Source organism: Stylophora pistillata, chromosome 10 (assembly GCF_964205215.1).
Source record: "Stylophora pistillata chromosome 10, jaStyPist1.2, whole genome shotgun sequence".
Lineage (NCBI taxonomy): Eukaryota > Metazoa > Cnidaria > Anthozoa > Scleractinia > Pocilloporidae > Stylophora > Stylophora pistillata.
Genome location: NC_142528.1, coordinates 24,699,481 through 24,714,795, shown reverse-complemented (window position 1 = coordinate 24,714,795; position 15,315 = coordinate 24,699,481). Strand labels below are relative to the sequence as shown.

Here is a 15,315-nt window from a genome sequence, read left to right as displayed (position 1 = left end):
AGGTTTGAGTTCTGCAGAGCTAAAACAGCGACTGCGGTACAGTGGCTTCAAAATGTAAACTTGGCCAAGATTACAGCAACTATTGTGGTTAAAACCATAGCCGAAACAATAGTATCTTTTCACTGTTAGCATACTTTGTTTCTTATAAAAATAGCTACAGTGAAAGACACAAACACAGGTGTGTTGCAAATCACTAAAAACAATATTTCCTTTTCTAGACACAGCAACATAGCTCGGTGAAAATGACGGCTGTCTACTTGTTGAGACAAATTTTTCATCCAAAGTGAATACTTGAACTCTATTGTTCCCGGTATCAGAGACGTTCAAATTATTAAAATTGTCGATTGCGAGTCCCATGGGATAGAGCAGCATTCCGTCCTCATTATAAACACCAACACGGTTAACTTCATAATCAGAGACAAAGAATTTCTCCTCGTGATAGATTGCGCACCATATCTAAATATCTGCGTTACGAAGTTTAGCAGATATTTGTTTTCTGCACGTTGTACATGGAATGTGGTCCTCGCTAAGTATGCGTTCTGGTATGTCTCCTGTGTGTAGTTGTTTGCATAGTGGTATATAAGTCCGAGGTTAATTACAATATTAAACGAGACTTACCTGTAAGTTGAAGTTTGATTACGATTCTATCTTGTCATCAGTCCGGAACGAAGGAGTCACCTGAGATGCGCATGCACATTGCTGATCAGTATTCAACGTGAGTGGTACAGGAAAAGGAACGAAGGCTACGGGGGGGAGGGTGAATAAGGGCATGTGACTCCTTCGTTCCGGACTGATGACAAGATAGAATCGTAATCAAACTTCAACTTACACGTAAGTCTCGTTTAATTTTGTAATTCTACCTTGTCATCAGTCTACGTCACTACGGAGCCACATGAGACTTCAAAGTCCTGTAGCACGACCTGCTCATTAGACGTAAACATTTTATTGTGATCAGGAGAGGTATTACGTATTATGATCACAGTGCGCCTGAACTCAGTACCACTGAGCCGAAATTGGCTGTATCAGTGTCAACAGGTTTATCATAGAATCTCGCAAAAGTGCTTGAGTTAAACCACTCTGCACTCTTCATAATCTCTGCTAAATTTAAACCTTGAGCCTTGCAACTGGATGTTGATGCAGCTCTGCTGCTATGAGCCGAGTATTTTGTAATATCAATACCAGCTGACTTTAAAACTTGCTTGACCCACGTGGAAATGGTATCTTTGGATACAGGTTTAAAAGATTTGACATGACTTATCAATAACTGCGAGTGTCCCTTTCGCAAGGCTTTTGTGCGTTTCAAGTATTCCCTAAAGTGTTCGACAACGCAAAGATTTTTATCGTTTTGATAAGCAATCAAATCGATGGGTGCCAGATGTCTTCCAGGCTTGCTCTGTTTCAGTTTCTCACATATAGTTACTCTGTATCTGTCATCCATTTCTTGAATATAGTTTACATCAAACTTGTGTATGGTCTGTCCTCGCTGTCCAGTTGTGAGGCAAAGTAGCATGGTCAAATTTAAAGTAAGCTGCTTTTAAAGGGTCAAGGAACTCAAGGTATCAAGAGTTTGCAAATATCCTAAAACAATGTTAACGTCCCAAATTTCAGAGTATTTGGGTAGGGATGGTTTCAGCTCAAAAATTCTCTTCATGCAACGAACTACTAATGGGTGCTCTCCAAACTTCATACCGTCCTCTAAAACAAGGAACGAGGAGAGCGCAGTGCGCGCTGTGTTTATATCACTGTATCCTAGACCTGACTTGTACAATGAAACAAGAAACTCAACACCATTTGTTACACCAGGTTGAAAAATATTAATGTTTCTTCCTTTACAGTACTGTTGCCATCTACCAAGATAAATTTGATACTGCTTGGAGGTGCCTTCCCTCCACGAGGCCATAAGTACATCCTTTGCCCCCGGCGACAAGTCATACTTGGTTAATCCTTCCCTGATAAGAGACAAACGAGTAGGTTCGGGTTGTGCCATATTGGGTGAATCTCCTTGGCATGACTTGGCAGCCAAAGAAGGTCTTTCCTGGCTTTCAGATATATTGGTTTTTGTTTGAGTAGTTGGAGGGCTACCGGATACCATGCTTGTGTTGGCCAATCCGGCAGCACAACAACACCCTGTGACCCCTCGCTCCTCAATTTTTTTACCACTGTTGGAATAAAGGGAGGAAAAGCATACAAATTAAGATTACACCAGTTTAAGCTAAATGCATCAATAGCAAGAGCCTCTGGGTCTGGTCTGTAAGACACATAATTAGAACATTGATGGTTTAAACGAGCGGCAAACAAGTCAATTTCAGGTTTGAAATCTAGTCTCTCCAGAGCATTAAAAAGTGACAGTTTGTCAAGCTTCAACTCAGATTCTCTCTGGTTTCTTCTGGATTAAAAATCTGCTATAATATTTTGATTATCAGGTATATGTGCTGCATTAAGCCATATCTTGCGTGCTATACACCATTTCCAGATCTTTTTAGCTACAGAATTACAAGGATTTGAGTGACTTGTTCCCATATGGTTAATGATATTTACTGCTGTAGTGTTATCACACATTATTCTTATGTGTGTGTTGTTGTTTTTAGCGAAAGTCTGAAGACCTAAGAGAACAGCCAACATTTCCAGATAGTTGATATGGTGCTTAGACTCTGAATGGGACCAGTTTCCTCCTGAGGATACCCCTGACGATTCAGCCCCCCATCCCTGAAGGGAAGCATCTGTAGTACTTTGTTGATGGGGCTGGGGATGATGTAGTACATTGTACTCAGTTTCCACATTTTGTATCCACCACTGAAATTCGGATTTAGCATGGTTCGATAAGGTCATAGTTGCATCAAAATTACCCTTTGTCCTCTTTAGGGCTATAGATTTATCTTTTTCCAGGTGTCGGTAGTAAAGAGGTCCGTACATGACCCCAAGGAAACTGGAAACTATTTTCCCAATGACCCTAGCTACCTCTCTAATAGATGGAGATGAACATGCTAGTAGCTCAGTACAGGATCTTTGTAAAGCGATAGCTTTCCCCTGGTCAGTTGAATTGTCATTGTAACCGAGTTTATTACAAATCCAAGGGTGGTGAGAACCTGTGTGGGTATGAAAATGGATTTCTCCGGATGCACAACCAAGCCTAAATTGTCAAACAAAACAATGGTGTACAACATTTTGGACACACTCCTCACAAGTTTGCCCTTGCAAGTAAAGGTCATCGAGATGTGCCACAGCAATATGCCCCTGCTTGTGCAAAGTAGATAGAGGAGGCTTAAGGATTTTCGTAAAAATCCTGGGGGCACATGACAACCCATTGGGAAGGCAGGTAAATTCATATATACTTCCTTCGCTTCCCACATAAAGCGTAAGAACTTTCTATCTGAAGGCTTAATGGGGATGGAGTAGTAAGCATCCTTTATGTCAACAGAAGTCATAAAACAGTTTTTGGTTACAAATTTTGTTATAGTGGAAAGTGAATCCATCTTAAAATGGTAGTGACTGACTGACTCATTCAACTTTTTAAGGTTGAGTATAAGTCGGTTTGACCCATCCTTTTTGGGGCGAAGAAAGACAATAGACAATATTTGCCCAGTCCTTGGTGACACCTTTGTGATGACCCCTTTGTCAAGCAATTTCTGCACTTCCTGACTAACAACAAGGTACTCTTGCTCTGAAAAGGTTTGACTAGGCAATCTATATTGAACAGGAGTGGAAGTACAATCAATGCTTGCTCCTAAAACAATAGACAGTAGTACTTTGTCATTAGTTAGTGTTCTCCATGCTGCAAAGTGTGCAGCCACCTGTCCAGCCTTAAAAGTAATACATAAATTTTGTAAATAATTCAATAAGCGGGGTAGAGAAGTTGTAAACCCACTTACCATAGATTTTATTTGAGGCAGCTGTGCCATTATTTCTTGTCGCTGTTCAGTGGTTTTTTCCTTTTGTAAGGCCACTGTTGGCCTTTCCACAAAAAATCTTTTTTGGGGCCTTTAGAGTAGCGGTCATTTTGGTGAGAGTTGTGCAGTCTCCCTCTACAGGGTCCATTCTTAGATGTGGTTGCAAAGGAATGGCTGATTTTGCTTGCCTCTTTAGCATCTCGCAATTGTTTTGCCAGGTCATCCCCAAAAAGATATTGGCTATTAATTGGCACTTCCGCAGAGCAAATGGTAGAATACTCAGCTTTCAATGAAGGCTTAATTTCATCTCTTCGCAACCGGGCTAATTGCATCCCCAACATTGCGATACTATCCACTCGTTGCGCTACTATTTTGTTATCTGGGGCAGGTGTATGAATCAACACGTTTGTTGCTTGCAAGGTTGCAAATATGATTTTGCAGATAATTTGTTGCATGTTTTATATCTTCAAATCTGTTTTCCTTTTCTTAGTACTCATCTGACTCCAGATTTCGGGGTTGACCTTTATAGTCTTTATGTCAGAACAGTTTTGGGGCTGTTTGTATTTGTATACCAAACTTTTCATTTTATCGGTCGACAGTTTCTTGTCCCATCGTTTTGTAGCAATATCGGCCAACTCTGGTTGGATTTTCTCGCCGGTGGCGTCATCGTCGTCAAAACTGTTCCCCAAATATTTGAAGGAGTTTTGCCTCCTTTGTGGGGATTTCCCGCTTTTTCTGACCGGTGGTCTTAGGACGCTCGGTGAGTATTTGGATGTCGCCTAAAGCGTCCAGGTCGTCGCTAGCGTTCAGACTGATGTCGTCGTCCGTGTGGTTATCACAACGCCTTCGTTTGCCTGACTTGCGAGTGTTATCATCGGACTCAGAGTCCGAGATATCCGAGACGTCGGATGTAGACTTTCGTTTTGAGCCCGGTGGGCGTACGCCTGTGTTGGGGTGTTCACACAATTTAGCCAGAAGCCTGGCCATTTTGCCCATATTTTCGTTTATATCATCCAGGGACAAAGCAAGGTCGTTGGTACTGATGGCAGTTCCCGGGTTTTCCCAGCTGTAAGCGTTGCGGGAGACTCCCGCAATATGGACCGATGGTGTTGCCTCTTCACTATTCATTTTGAAAACGAAAATCGTCCAATCTGTGGAAAAAAGTCGGTAAGTCACCGAAAATTGTGAACTTACCTTCCTTTCCAAGTATCACTCTACCGATAAAGCGGTGATGTTTAAGATTGAAGTAATTTTTGACAGAAAACACTCACGAACTTGTACTTCACAGCAAAAGGCAAAGAACTGATCCGCAATGCGCATGCGCATCTCAGGTGACTCCGAAGTGACGAACACTGATGACAAGCTAAGGTAGACTATTGTTATTCATCCTTCGGGTTGTGAACGCCGTCGCATACAGAATCTTTTTTCAGTTCATCGACCAGAGTAGCAGACCTTCACTTTCCTTGGACGCGGCCGACGCCGGTATGGCCGTAATGGATGCAGCGATCAGCGAAGCGATTCAGTCTACTGTTAACGCGTCTGTCTGTCGTCTAACGGATAGCCTTACTGGAGTGATTGAGGTAGTTTTGCTCAACGTTTTTCCGAAGAAAATGGCGCCACCGTCGAGCAAGCCGTCAAAAAGGCTCGCCGTGAAAACTATACATGTAAAAGAAAGGGAAATCAACAGTAGCTTGATCACGAGCTCGAGGTGCTGGATAAATTTGATGCGGCAACGAGTGCTCTAAAGAACAAGTCATACGACAAAGTGAAAGCCGCCTTGGAGGAAGGTACGGGCATCGTATCCAAGCGCGTAAAAGCCATTAAGTTAGCTGATAAAAGCGAGTTTGGTTGGCAAACCGTGAACGAGTACCTGTCAGACGAGTTGGCGTCAGGCTCAGACGACGAGAAAAGGATGTATCGCGCGGAGAGGAGAGCGGAGAGGAAAATCAAAGACAAGCGTCGTCGTTAGCCTCGCCCTTTCACTCGTGGTAGTTCCCAGCCTACCGCTTCGAATGTTTCTTCAAATTCGCAAAGACCCTTTGCAGGCGATCATGCAGTCCGTAAGGATTCAAACCCTCCCCGACACGTGGGTCCCTGTTTCAAGATAAGTATTTAAATCTTTTTCGCTTGGCTCAGTTCACTCACGGGTCCTTCCCTCTTTGTTTTTTACTTCGGATTGATGGCGTTGCTCGCAGCCCACAATCCAATGTTCTCCATGATTTGTTTTGCCTTTTTTTCATTAGGTTTTATTCTCTTAAGCTAGTGCAGAATATCTAAATATCTGCGTTATGAAGTTTAGTAGATATTTGTTTTCTGCACGTTGTAGATGGAATGTGGTCCTCGCTAAGTATGCGTTCTGGTATGTCTCTTGTGTGTAGTTATTTGCATAGTGGTATATAAGTCTGAGGTTAATAGGCCATTTTACAGTTGTGTACTTAGTTGCCAAGCCTTTGATTCAGAGTGAGGCTAGAGGTGACCTTGTTGTGGTAGAGACCTGTATCTCGTTAGCATGATAACAAAGTGATTTACATTTGAAAGGCAGCAAGGTTTGTATGCCCTAGCCTCACTCCCGTTGAAAGGCTTGGCAACCAAGTACACGACTGTAAAATGGACTATTGGTATTCATCCTTCGGGTTGTGAACGCCATCGCATACAGAACTTTAATTTTGCGTTGTTTATCTTATAGTGCGGGGAGTTTGGCCATTTGAGAGCCTTCTGTTCTAAGCCGTCTGTTGCGTCAAAGAGTGACTTGCGCCATTCTTGACGAGACGTGGATTCAAGCTCAGAGGACGTTCTTCAGCGTTCAGTTGAGTTTGATTTTTCTTCCTTTTTTTCGGGTAGTTACGACGATTTTAATGTTAAAAGCACTAGCAGCGGTGTCAAGGGTCGTTTGAGCGCCTCCATTAAATTTTGGAAGAGTACCTTGAGTGCTCCTGAGTTTGTACTTGACACCATCAGGCGTGGGTGCAGGCTTCCTTTCGCGGAATATCCGCCCTCGTGTTTTTTGGCTAATAATAGATTGGCCTTTCAGCATTCTGAATTTGTGACACAAGCCATCTCGGTGCTTTTAGCCAACGGTTGCATTATTGAGCACAGTGTTCCGCCATTTTGCGTTAACCCCTTGTCAGTTGCTGAAGGGGAGAAGTCATCGATCTCAGGCACGTTAACAGCTTCCTTGTGAGGTTTAAATTTAAGTACGAGAATCTTCGCTCCCTATCTGAAGTCCTCGAGGAGGGGCACTGGTTCTTTACATGGGACCTTAAGTCCGGATCTCATCATGTTGATATCTGCTTGGAGCATCAGCGGTATCTCGGTTTTTCTTGGCAGTTCAACAGCGTCCCAAGATATTTTACCTTCATAGCTTTGCCTTACGGCCTTAGCAGCGCCTGTTTTTGCTTCACCAAATTGTTGCGTCCGTTAGTCTGTCGCTATGGGTCACAATAGCTTTATCTATCTCGACGATGGGCTCGGAAGTTTACCGGATAACTGTTCCGCCGCAGCAGCTGTCATTATCCAAAAGAAAGAGCTCGACTCCTCAGGTTTCCTTGTGAATGAAAACAAATCTCATTGGCATCTCACGCCGCCTGAGTGGGCGAATGGCTGGGTTTCGTGATTAACACTATTACTATGTCTTTTCATATTCCTGAAAGGAAGGTGGAAAAGTTTAAGAGTCTTTTAGGTTCTGTAATTGGAGATACGTCGCCCTCGTATCGAGAATTGGCCGGAATCGCCGGTTCTATAATTTCTGTTACCTTGGCAGTGGGGCCCACTTCACGTCCTCTAACCAGACAAATATACCTCGCAATTGAATCACGATCAGCGTGGGACCACACCATTCGTTTTTCTCCGGCTGTTTTGAAAGAGTTGAGATTTTGGTACAGCAACATCGACTCGTTTAACGGCTATTCTGTTTGTCCACCCCCTGATTCGTCAACGGTTACTTTCTCTGATGCTAGTGATGTCGCCTTTGGCGGGTTTTCGGCCTCCTTAGACGGCGTAATGGCTAGCGGCATGTTCACGTCTGAAGATCTTGGTCAGAGCTCCACGTACCGCGAGTTGAAAGCTATTTATTATGTTCTATTGTCCTATGCGGAGAAGCTGCAGCAGAAGAGAGTAAAGGTTTTCGCCGACAATCAAGGTGCTGCGAGAATAGTTTCTGTTGGCAGTTCCAAAGCCCACCTCCAGTCTGTTGGCATGAGCATTGTTGATTTTTGTTTTTCAAACGGGATCACCCTTGAAGCACAGTGGATTCCCAGGTCGCAGAATGAGAGGGCTGATCTCCTCAGCCGATTCTTTGACAAGGACGATTGGCGCGTCAATCCTTCAGTTTTCCGCCTCCTTGATGCTAAATGGGGTCCTCATACATTCGACCGCTTCGCGACCTATTACAATGCTCAGCTCCCTCGGTTTAACTCGAAGTTTGCCTCTCCCGGATGCAGTGGGGTCGACGCTTTGGCACAAGACTGGCGCGCAGAAAGCAACTGGATATGTCCCCCGGTTAGTCTAATCGTCGATTCTGTCCGTCATCTCATGTCTTGCTCTTGCCACGGGACATTGATCATCCCCGAATGGCCCTCCGCCCATTTTTGGCCTTTCTTGCATGAAGGGTCTTCTCGGTTTAGCTCGTGCGTCGCGGAAGTGTTTGTTCTGCCTGCAGTCGGGGATCTACTACTGGAGGGTCCTGGCCAGAAGCAGATCTACAAGTCTCGACCTTCTGTTTTTCGTGGTTGCCCGAAGTTCAGAAACTTGGCTTTACGTTTAGATTTTAGCTCATCTTTTTTAAATACCGGTGTCAAGTTCCCACTCTTCCATTCGGTTGGCCATGATTGGTTCATAATCAGATAGTTGATCAGCTGTGTTATCTCCTCCGTTAGGATGGGAGCAGCGAGCCTTAAGAGACGCGGTGAAATTCCATCTACGCCAACAGCCTTCCGGGGATTTAGATTGTCTAAGATTTGACGAACATAGCCGCAGCTCACGGGCTGGAAGACAAACTGATCTAGTAGCATTTTGCTAGCGATTAGATTTACACTTCGATGATCGTTGAAGTCATTTTCACGGTGACTTGTTGAAACTACATTGGCGAAATAGCTATTAAATATTTCCATCACCTGCCTGGGTTCCGTCGTGACCATACCGTTCTCTACAAGAGTTATGTTACTCAGTTTATTTATGCCAGAGTTAGGAAGAAGAGACTTCATTTTCTTCCAAAATTTACCAGGATGTTTCGCTCCCGATGCCGTGTCGTAACAAAATTTACTTTTTCCTTTGCGCTTAAGTGAAGTTACTTTCTTACGCTGTTGCTTATAAGCAATCCATGTATTGTCCTTTGGGTTTTTTCTGTACCTTTTGAAAAGCCTGTTTCGCAGAGCAATTTCACGTTGGATTTGAGGTGTGATCCAAGGAAGCTGATGACCGCGCACCCATTTTTTCTTAATAGGTGCGTGCCTATCAAGAACGTCTTTAAACAGTTTGCTCCAATGACCCATACATCATTCATATCCGAGAAACAATAAGCCGTCCCCCAAGGAATTTCACTTAGGTCCGCTATGAACTTCTGGTGATCAAAATGCCTCATGCTGCGGTATTCAAGAAAGCGTGGTTTTGGACGTGGAATTTTTTTTTGCGTACAACAAACACCAAGTCGTGGTCGCTCAAACCAAGGTGCAAATTGCCTGAAGCTACAAAGCGCTCATTGTTACTTGTAAGAATGACATCGAGAAGGCTCTTTGGTTTTTCAGTAACGCGTGTCCGTTTTGTGATTTTATTAGCAAGGCAAAATCGATCACAAAAGTCGACCAGGTTTCTGTTTGCAGTCCGGCCCTCAGCAATACTGACATACATATCTGTAGTGTCCAGGCCTCCAAGACCACGCCCAAGGCCCCAGGAGACGTTTACTCGAGTATTTATTATGCACTGTAAAGTGAGAACGGTGTGTGAGACAAAGGAGGATAACAAACAGCTAAGCGAGCTGTAAGCGAACTGTAAGCGAACTGTGTAAGCGAACTCCAGAACGTTACATTGGCGACGAGGATCATGTCATAGGCGTTCGAACTGTTTCGATCGAAAAATCTCTGCGAATGGCCGCATATGATACAAATCTCAACTTCGGACCGTTTGACCCGGACCTAGATCCGACATCGGTCGGCACTCGATTCAGGAAATATCTCGAAAGATTCAAAGTATACGCTGCAGCGATGAATATAAAGGACAAAGCGAGAAAACGAGCACTACTCCTACACTGTGCTGGTCCCAAAGTACAGGACATCTTCGGCACACTAGAGGATATGGGAGAAGACTTAGAAACCGCAGGAGAGAAACTTCTAGAGTATTTTGAGCCTAAAAGACATCATCTTTTTAGCATATACCAATTTCGGCTGTTAGCCCAAGAGGAAGAGGAGTCGTACGATGATTACACCACGCGTTTAAAGCAAGCAGCGGTTCCGTGTGAATTTCCAGAGGCTTGGCGTGAAGTTGAAATAGAAATGCAGCTAATTGAAAAGGGAAAATCGAAGAGAGTTAGATGCCGCTTCCTCAGTAAGCCGCACTCGCTTCAGGAGGCCTTACATTACGCTAGAGTACAGGAATTGTCGGATAAACAAGCGAAGAGAATCGAGATGGAGCAACAAAGTCGAAGGAACGATACCGAGGAAGAGTTGAAGAGGGTCTTTTTAGGAAGGCAAAAGAGCCCGACTGGTATCAACAAAGAGTGTTACTTTTGTGGAGGCGCATTTCCACACGCGGGAGGAAAGGAGAAATGCCCGGGATGGGGAAAGAAATGTACCACATGCGGGAAGCTGAATCATTTTGCCAAATGCTGTAGGAGTAAAAGGAAAGTAAATAAGAGTATCGTAAAGACAGTTCGTCAGGAGGTGCAATCAGATAGCAGTGACGCGGAATCCCTTTGTGGGATCGAAGAAGTTGGGGCTGTCGAAAGCAACACAAAATTAACCCAGGCCAGTAAGAAGTGTAAAAATCGAAAACCACGAAGTCAAAATGCTGGTCGACACGGGAGCGTCGGTTAACGTAATGGATGAATGCACCTTTCAGCAGCTACTGGCAAATAAGATCAAATTGGAGAAGTCGACAAGTGTTTTGCGCTCGTACCAAACGAATGAAAACCCGTCCAGGCCATTAACAGTTATGGGCAAATTCGATGCAGTCGTAAAGTCAAACACGAGAATCATCCCGGCAACGTTCCACGTCATTAAAGGTAACAGCAACACGGAACCCTTGATAGGATCTCAGACTGCCGAAAGTCTTGGCCTGGTGATAATTACGAATGCAATACGAACTGATTCTAAAATCTTCACAAGCAAATTACTTGAGGAATACGCAGACCTGTTCCTGGGGATCGGGAAAATGGAAGGAGTGCAGGTAGATCTACACGTTGACCGTGCAGTAACACCAGTTGCTCAACCTCACAGGAGAATCCCGTTCAGCGTCAGGCCAGAACTGGAGGCGGAGCTGGAGAGACTTATAAGGGATGATGTAATCGAGAAGGTCGAAGAGCCTACCAGTTGGGTATCCCCAGTCGTGATTACACCCAAGAGAACGGCGAATGAAATTCGACTGAACGTGGATATGAGAGAGGCCAATAAAGCCATTCCGCGGACCCATACTATTATGACTACTCTAGAGGATATCACACATGAGCTCAATGGAGCAACTGTTTTCTCCCACTTGGATATGAATCATGGCTATCATCAACTGGAACTACGAGAGAACAGTCGGGACATCACCACATTCTCAACGCACATCGGGCTGTACAGATACAAAAGGCTAAATTTGGGCACGAGATCCGCGGGTGAAATCTTTCAAGACACCGTGAGCAAGGAGATCACCCGAGACATACCTGGATGCCTCAACATCAGTGACGACATTCTTGAGTACGGAAAAACACAACAGGAACATGATCGGAATCTAGACAAATTATTCAAGAAGGCTAGAGAAAAGAAGATCACGTTTAACAAGGGAAAGTGTGAATTCAATAAGCAAAGTTGTGTGTATTACGGGATGAAGTTTTCTAAAGATGGAGCATCCCCTGACCTGCGAAAGGTTGAGGCTATCAAGGCGGCCGAGCCTCCTCGCAACGCGAAGGAACTGAACTCATTCCTATGTACAGTGCAATACAACGCGAGATTTATGGAAAAGTATGCTCCACAAACCGACCTTCTGAGAGGTTTACTCAAAGCCAACGTTTTTGCCTGGACGAGAAATCATCAGGAAGCGTTCGAGAGTTTGAAAGAAGGCCTTAGCTCAGACACAGTCTTGGTCTATTTTGACCCCGCTGCAGAGCATGAAGTTCATGTGGATGGCTGTCCGTTAAAATCTCAACGACCTTGGTCCAACGTGAGTCGAGTGACAAAGGCTGGAGGGTGGTGCAATACGCTAGCAGGGCCCTCTCAGATGCGGAACGAAACTATTCCCAAATCGAGCTAGAGATGCTTCCGGCAGATTTTGCGTGCAGGAAATTTCATGTATTCATGTATGGCTTGCCGTTCAAAATAGTAACCGATCACAAACCGCTCGAAGTCATCCTGAACAACCCTTGGCATCAGACGTCAATACGGCTGCAAAGAATGATGGTACGAATGCTCGATTATGAGTTCAAGGTCGAATATGGGACCGGAAAGACGAATATCTCCGATTATACATCTAGGCACCCACTGCCTCGTGAAACCTGCACTAGAAGGGAACTAGGCACTACCAAGGATGTCAAGCAGTACGTGAATTTCGTGGTCGCAAGTGACATTCCCCGGGCTATCTGCAAAGAGGACCTGGTAAAGGCAACTGAAAACGACGAGGAACGAAAAAGGTTAATCACCTGTATACGGGAGAGGAAGATCGACCACAGGAACCAAGACATGAAAGCGTACTTCAATATTTACGATGAATGGGCTGTGGCTGACGGTTTTGTCGTTCGGGGTGAAAGAATCATAGTCCCTCGAGAATTCAGAGAAACTATGGTGAAAATTGCTCATGAGGGTCACCAGGGCATCGTTCGCACGAAACAACTGCTTCGTGCCCACGTTTGGTTTCCCGGAATCGATAAGATGGCCGAAAAGCACAGTGGGAATTGCCTAGCTTGTCAAGCTACCATCCCTTGCCATACCAGAGAGCCACTCCAAATGTCGGAGCTACCAACAGGTCCGTGGAAGAAGATCAGTGTGGATTTTGGGGGACCTTTTCCAAATAAGGACATGGCTTTAGTGTTCTGGGACCAGTATTCAGGGTATCCTGTCGTAGAATTTGTCACAAGTACCTCCGCAGAGGCTGTAATTCCCCAGCTCACACGTGTTTTCACTACTTATGGAATTCCAGAAGAGGTGAAGACAGATAAAGGCCCCCCATTTAATGGGTCCAAATTTGCAAAATATGCCCAAGAACAAGGGTTCAGGCACAGGAAAGTCACACCCGATGGGCGGAGGCAAATGGTGACGTCGAACGATTCATCCAGACGGTCAAAAAGAGCGCGAGGGTTGCCAAGATTGAGCGGAAAGCATTTGAGCAAGAGATCCAAAGGACGGTTGGCAACTATCGTGCCACACCCCATCCTGTGACGAGAGAGTCCCGACAAGCTTATGTTCGGGAGAGACATAAGAAGAAAACTGCCAGAAAGGGTCGTTCACCAGGAAGAACAACGCCATGAACTAATCCGTGAAAGAGACGAGAGAAAGAAGAAGCAAATGAAAGCTTATCCTGATAAGCGCAGACACACATCACACAGCTCGCTCAAAATTGGTGATCGTGTCCTTTTGAATCAGAATAGGGGTAACACGTTGACCCCGCCCTATGAATCACGACCATATGCAATCGTTGGAATAAAAGGGAGCATGATCACTGTGAAGAGAGGAAAGGAAGTCAAATCCCGCAATTCTTCCCACCGTAAGGTACTCAAGTATGCTGGAAAGGAGGAGCACGACGATTTGGATTGGGACAAAGAACAACAACCGATGAACAGGCGACCAACGAACCGCCATATTGAAGTAGGAAAGGTTCCTGGAGAAGGAAATATAGTCATGCAAGAGACGCACAGGGGACCGACAATCGCGCCACCGGAACCCCGGAGATCAGTACGAGCCAGAACGCCCACGTGGGAAACAATTTACAGAGACTTCAAGCCTCACTAAAGAAAAGGGGGGAGGTGTAGTGTCCAGCCCTCCAAGACCACGCCCAAAGCCCCAGGAAACGTTTACTCGAGTATTTATTAAGCACTGTAAAGTGAGAACGGTGTGTGAGACTAAGGAGGATAACGAACAACTAAGCAAGCTGTAAGCGAACTGTAAGCGAAGTGTATAAGCGAACTCCAGAACGTTACAATATCTTGATTAAAATCACCGAGTAATAACAGCTCCTTCCTGGTGTTATACATTGTTTCTGCAGCGGAGGATAGTGAGGTCATAAATTCCAGCTCATTGCATTTGCCTGGTGATCTATAACACGCACAAACAAGGAAACGGCTGTTGTTATTGTCCTTGACATCCAAGCAGATTGATTCCACCTTCGGAGATAAGAATTTTGTAATATTGCAGTATAAAAAAAAATCAAACTTCAAATTTAAAAACTCAAAGCAGAACAAATGTAGATACAATTAAGTTATGTCAAATGAAGTTCAGTTTAGCACCTCTAGGAATAAACGATTGTTTGTGCCTAATAGTGCGTGATGCAGGTATTCTCATGCGCGCTGGGTTCGTCTTACAAGATCTTAGTTATGGCCACGATCCATGTCATGATCTGTTATTCCACTCACAATTTTCTTGCAAGAGCAAAGAGAAAAAGATAAAAAAAAGAGGTCGCGATCCTTGAATAAGCTTTTGTTCTTTTTCCTCATCTCCATGATCTAAAATCGCCGGGCCCGTGAGCGTAACGGGAGAATACGAGCAGTCTCTCCTTTTCTGCTAAGTGCGTCGAATTTAAAAAAAATAACGACGATGAAAAAAAAATGTTAGTGTGCTGCACGGAACTCTGGGAGATAGGCGCACAAAAAGTAGGGAGTTCGAGAAGTCTAGCATTACGGGAGTGTAATCCCCTGCTTCGATCTGGCTCTTAGCCAATCAGAGCGCTTGTTACATTGGTCACAAACCTAAGGCATATGATATATAATAGATAAAATTTTCATAATCCATGCTGCGTTTAGTGCCTACGTCATGACCTCATGATTCGGCCTTCCCACTTCATCAATAACTGCATACAGGAGAAAATAACGGGAAAGGTTTTTTGAGAGTGGCCTGGGTGACTGAGGTACGAAGGGAAGTGAGAGAGTAAAGTTATTAATACGCTAAGCGCGATCACGTTTTAGGGATCTTGGATGGTGCAGTTACTAACAACACCGGTCACCAATGCATGCCATTTAACATGTGGCAAATGTTCCTTAAAAACCACGGATTGTGCAGTATGTAAGTCTGATTTTTAAAGCGTCGTATTC

At 44.5% G+C, this 15,315-nt stretch overlaps 1 protein-coding gene and 3 pseudogenes across 1 annotated transcript; 2 read left to right on the top strand and 2 right to left on the bottom strand.

The window, feature by feature from the left end:
- Positions 1-975: 975 nt before the first annotated feature.
- On the bottom strand, positions 976-2,167 carry LOC148722363 (uncharacterized; annotated as a pseudogene).
- Positions 2,168-3,898: 1,731 nt separating this feature from the next.
- On the bottom strand, positions 3,899-5,015 carry LOC148722362 (uncharacterized; annotated as a pseudogene).
- A 356-nt stretch (positions 5,016-5,371) lies between these two features.
- On the top strand, positions 5,372-6,003 carry LOC148722361 (uncharacterized; annotated as a pseudogene).
- Positions 6,004-7,514: 1,511 nt separating this feature from the next.
- LOC148722360 (uncharacterized) lies at positions 7,515-8,732 on the top strand. The gene has a single exon (XM_088737038.1). It carries the CDS (start codon positions 7,515-7,517, stop codon positions 8,730-8,732), a length of 1,218 nt encoding a protein of 405 aa, XP_088593164.1.
- Positions 8,733-15,315: the final 6,583 nt, after the last annotated feature.

Bases quoted from the DNA above. Each gene is read 5' to 3' on its own strand.
- LOC148722360 (XM_088737038.1), top strand. From the start codon at position 7,515: ATGTCTTTTCATATTCCTGAAAGGAAGGTGGAAAAGTTTAAGAGTCTT.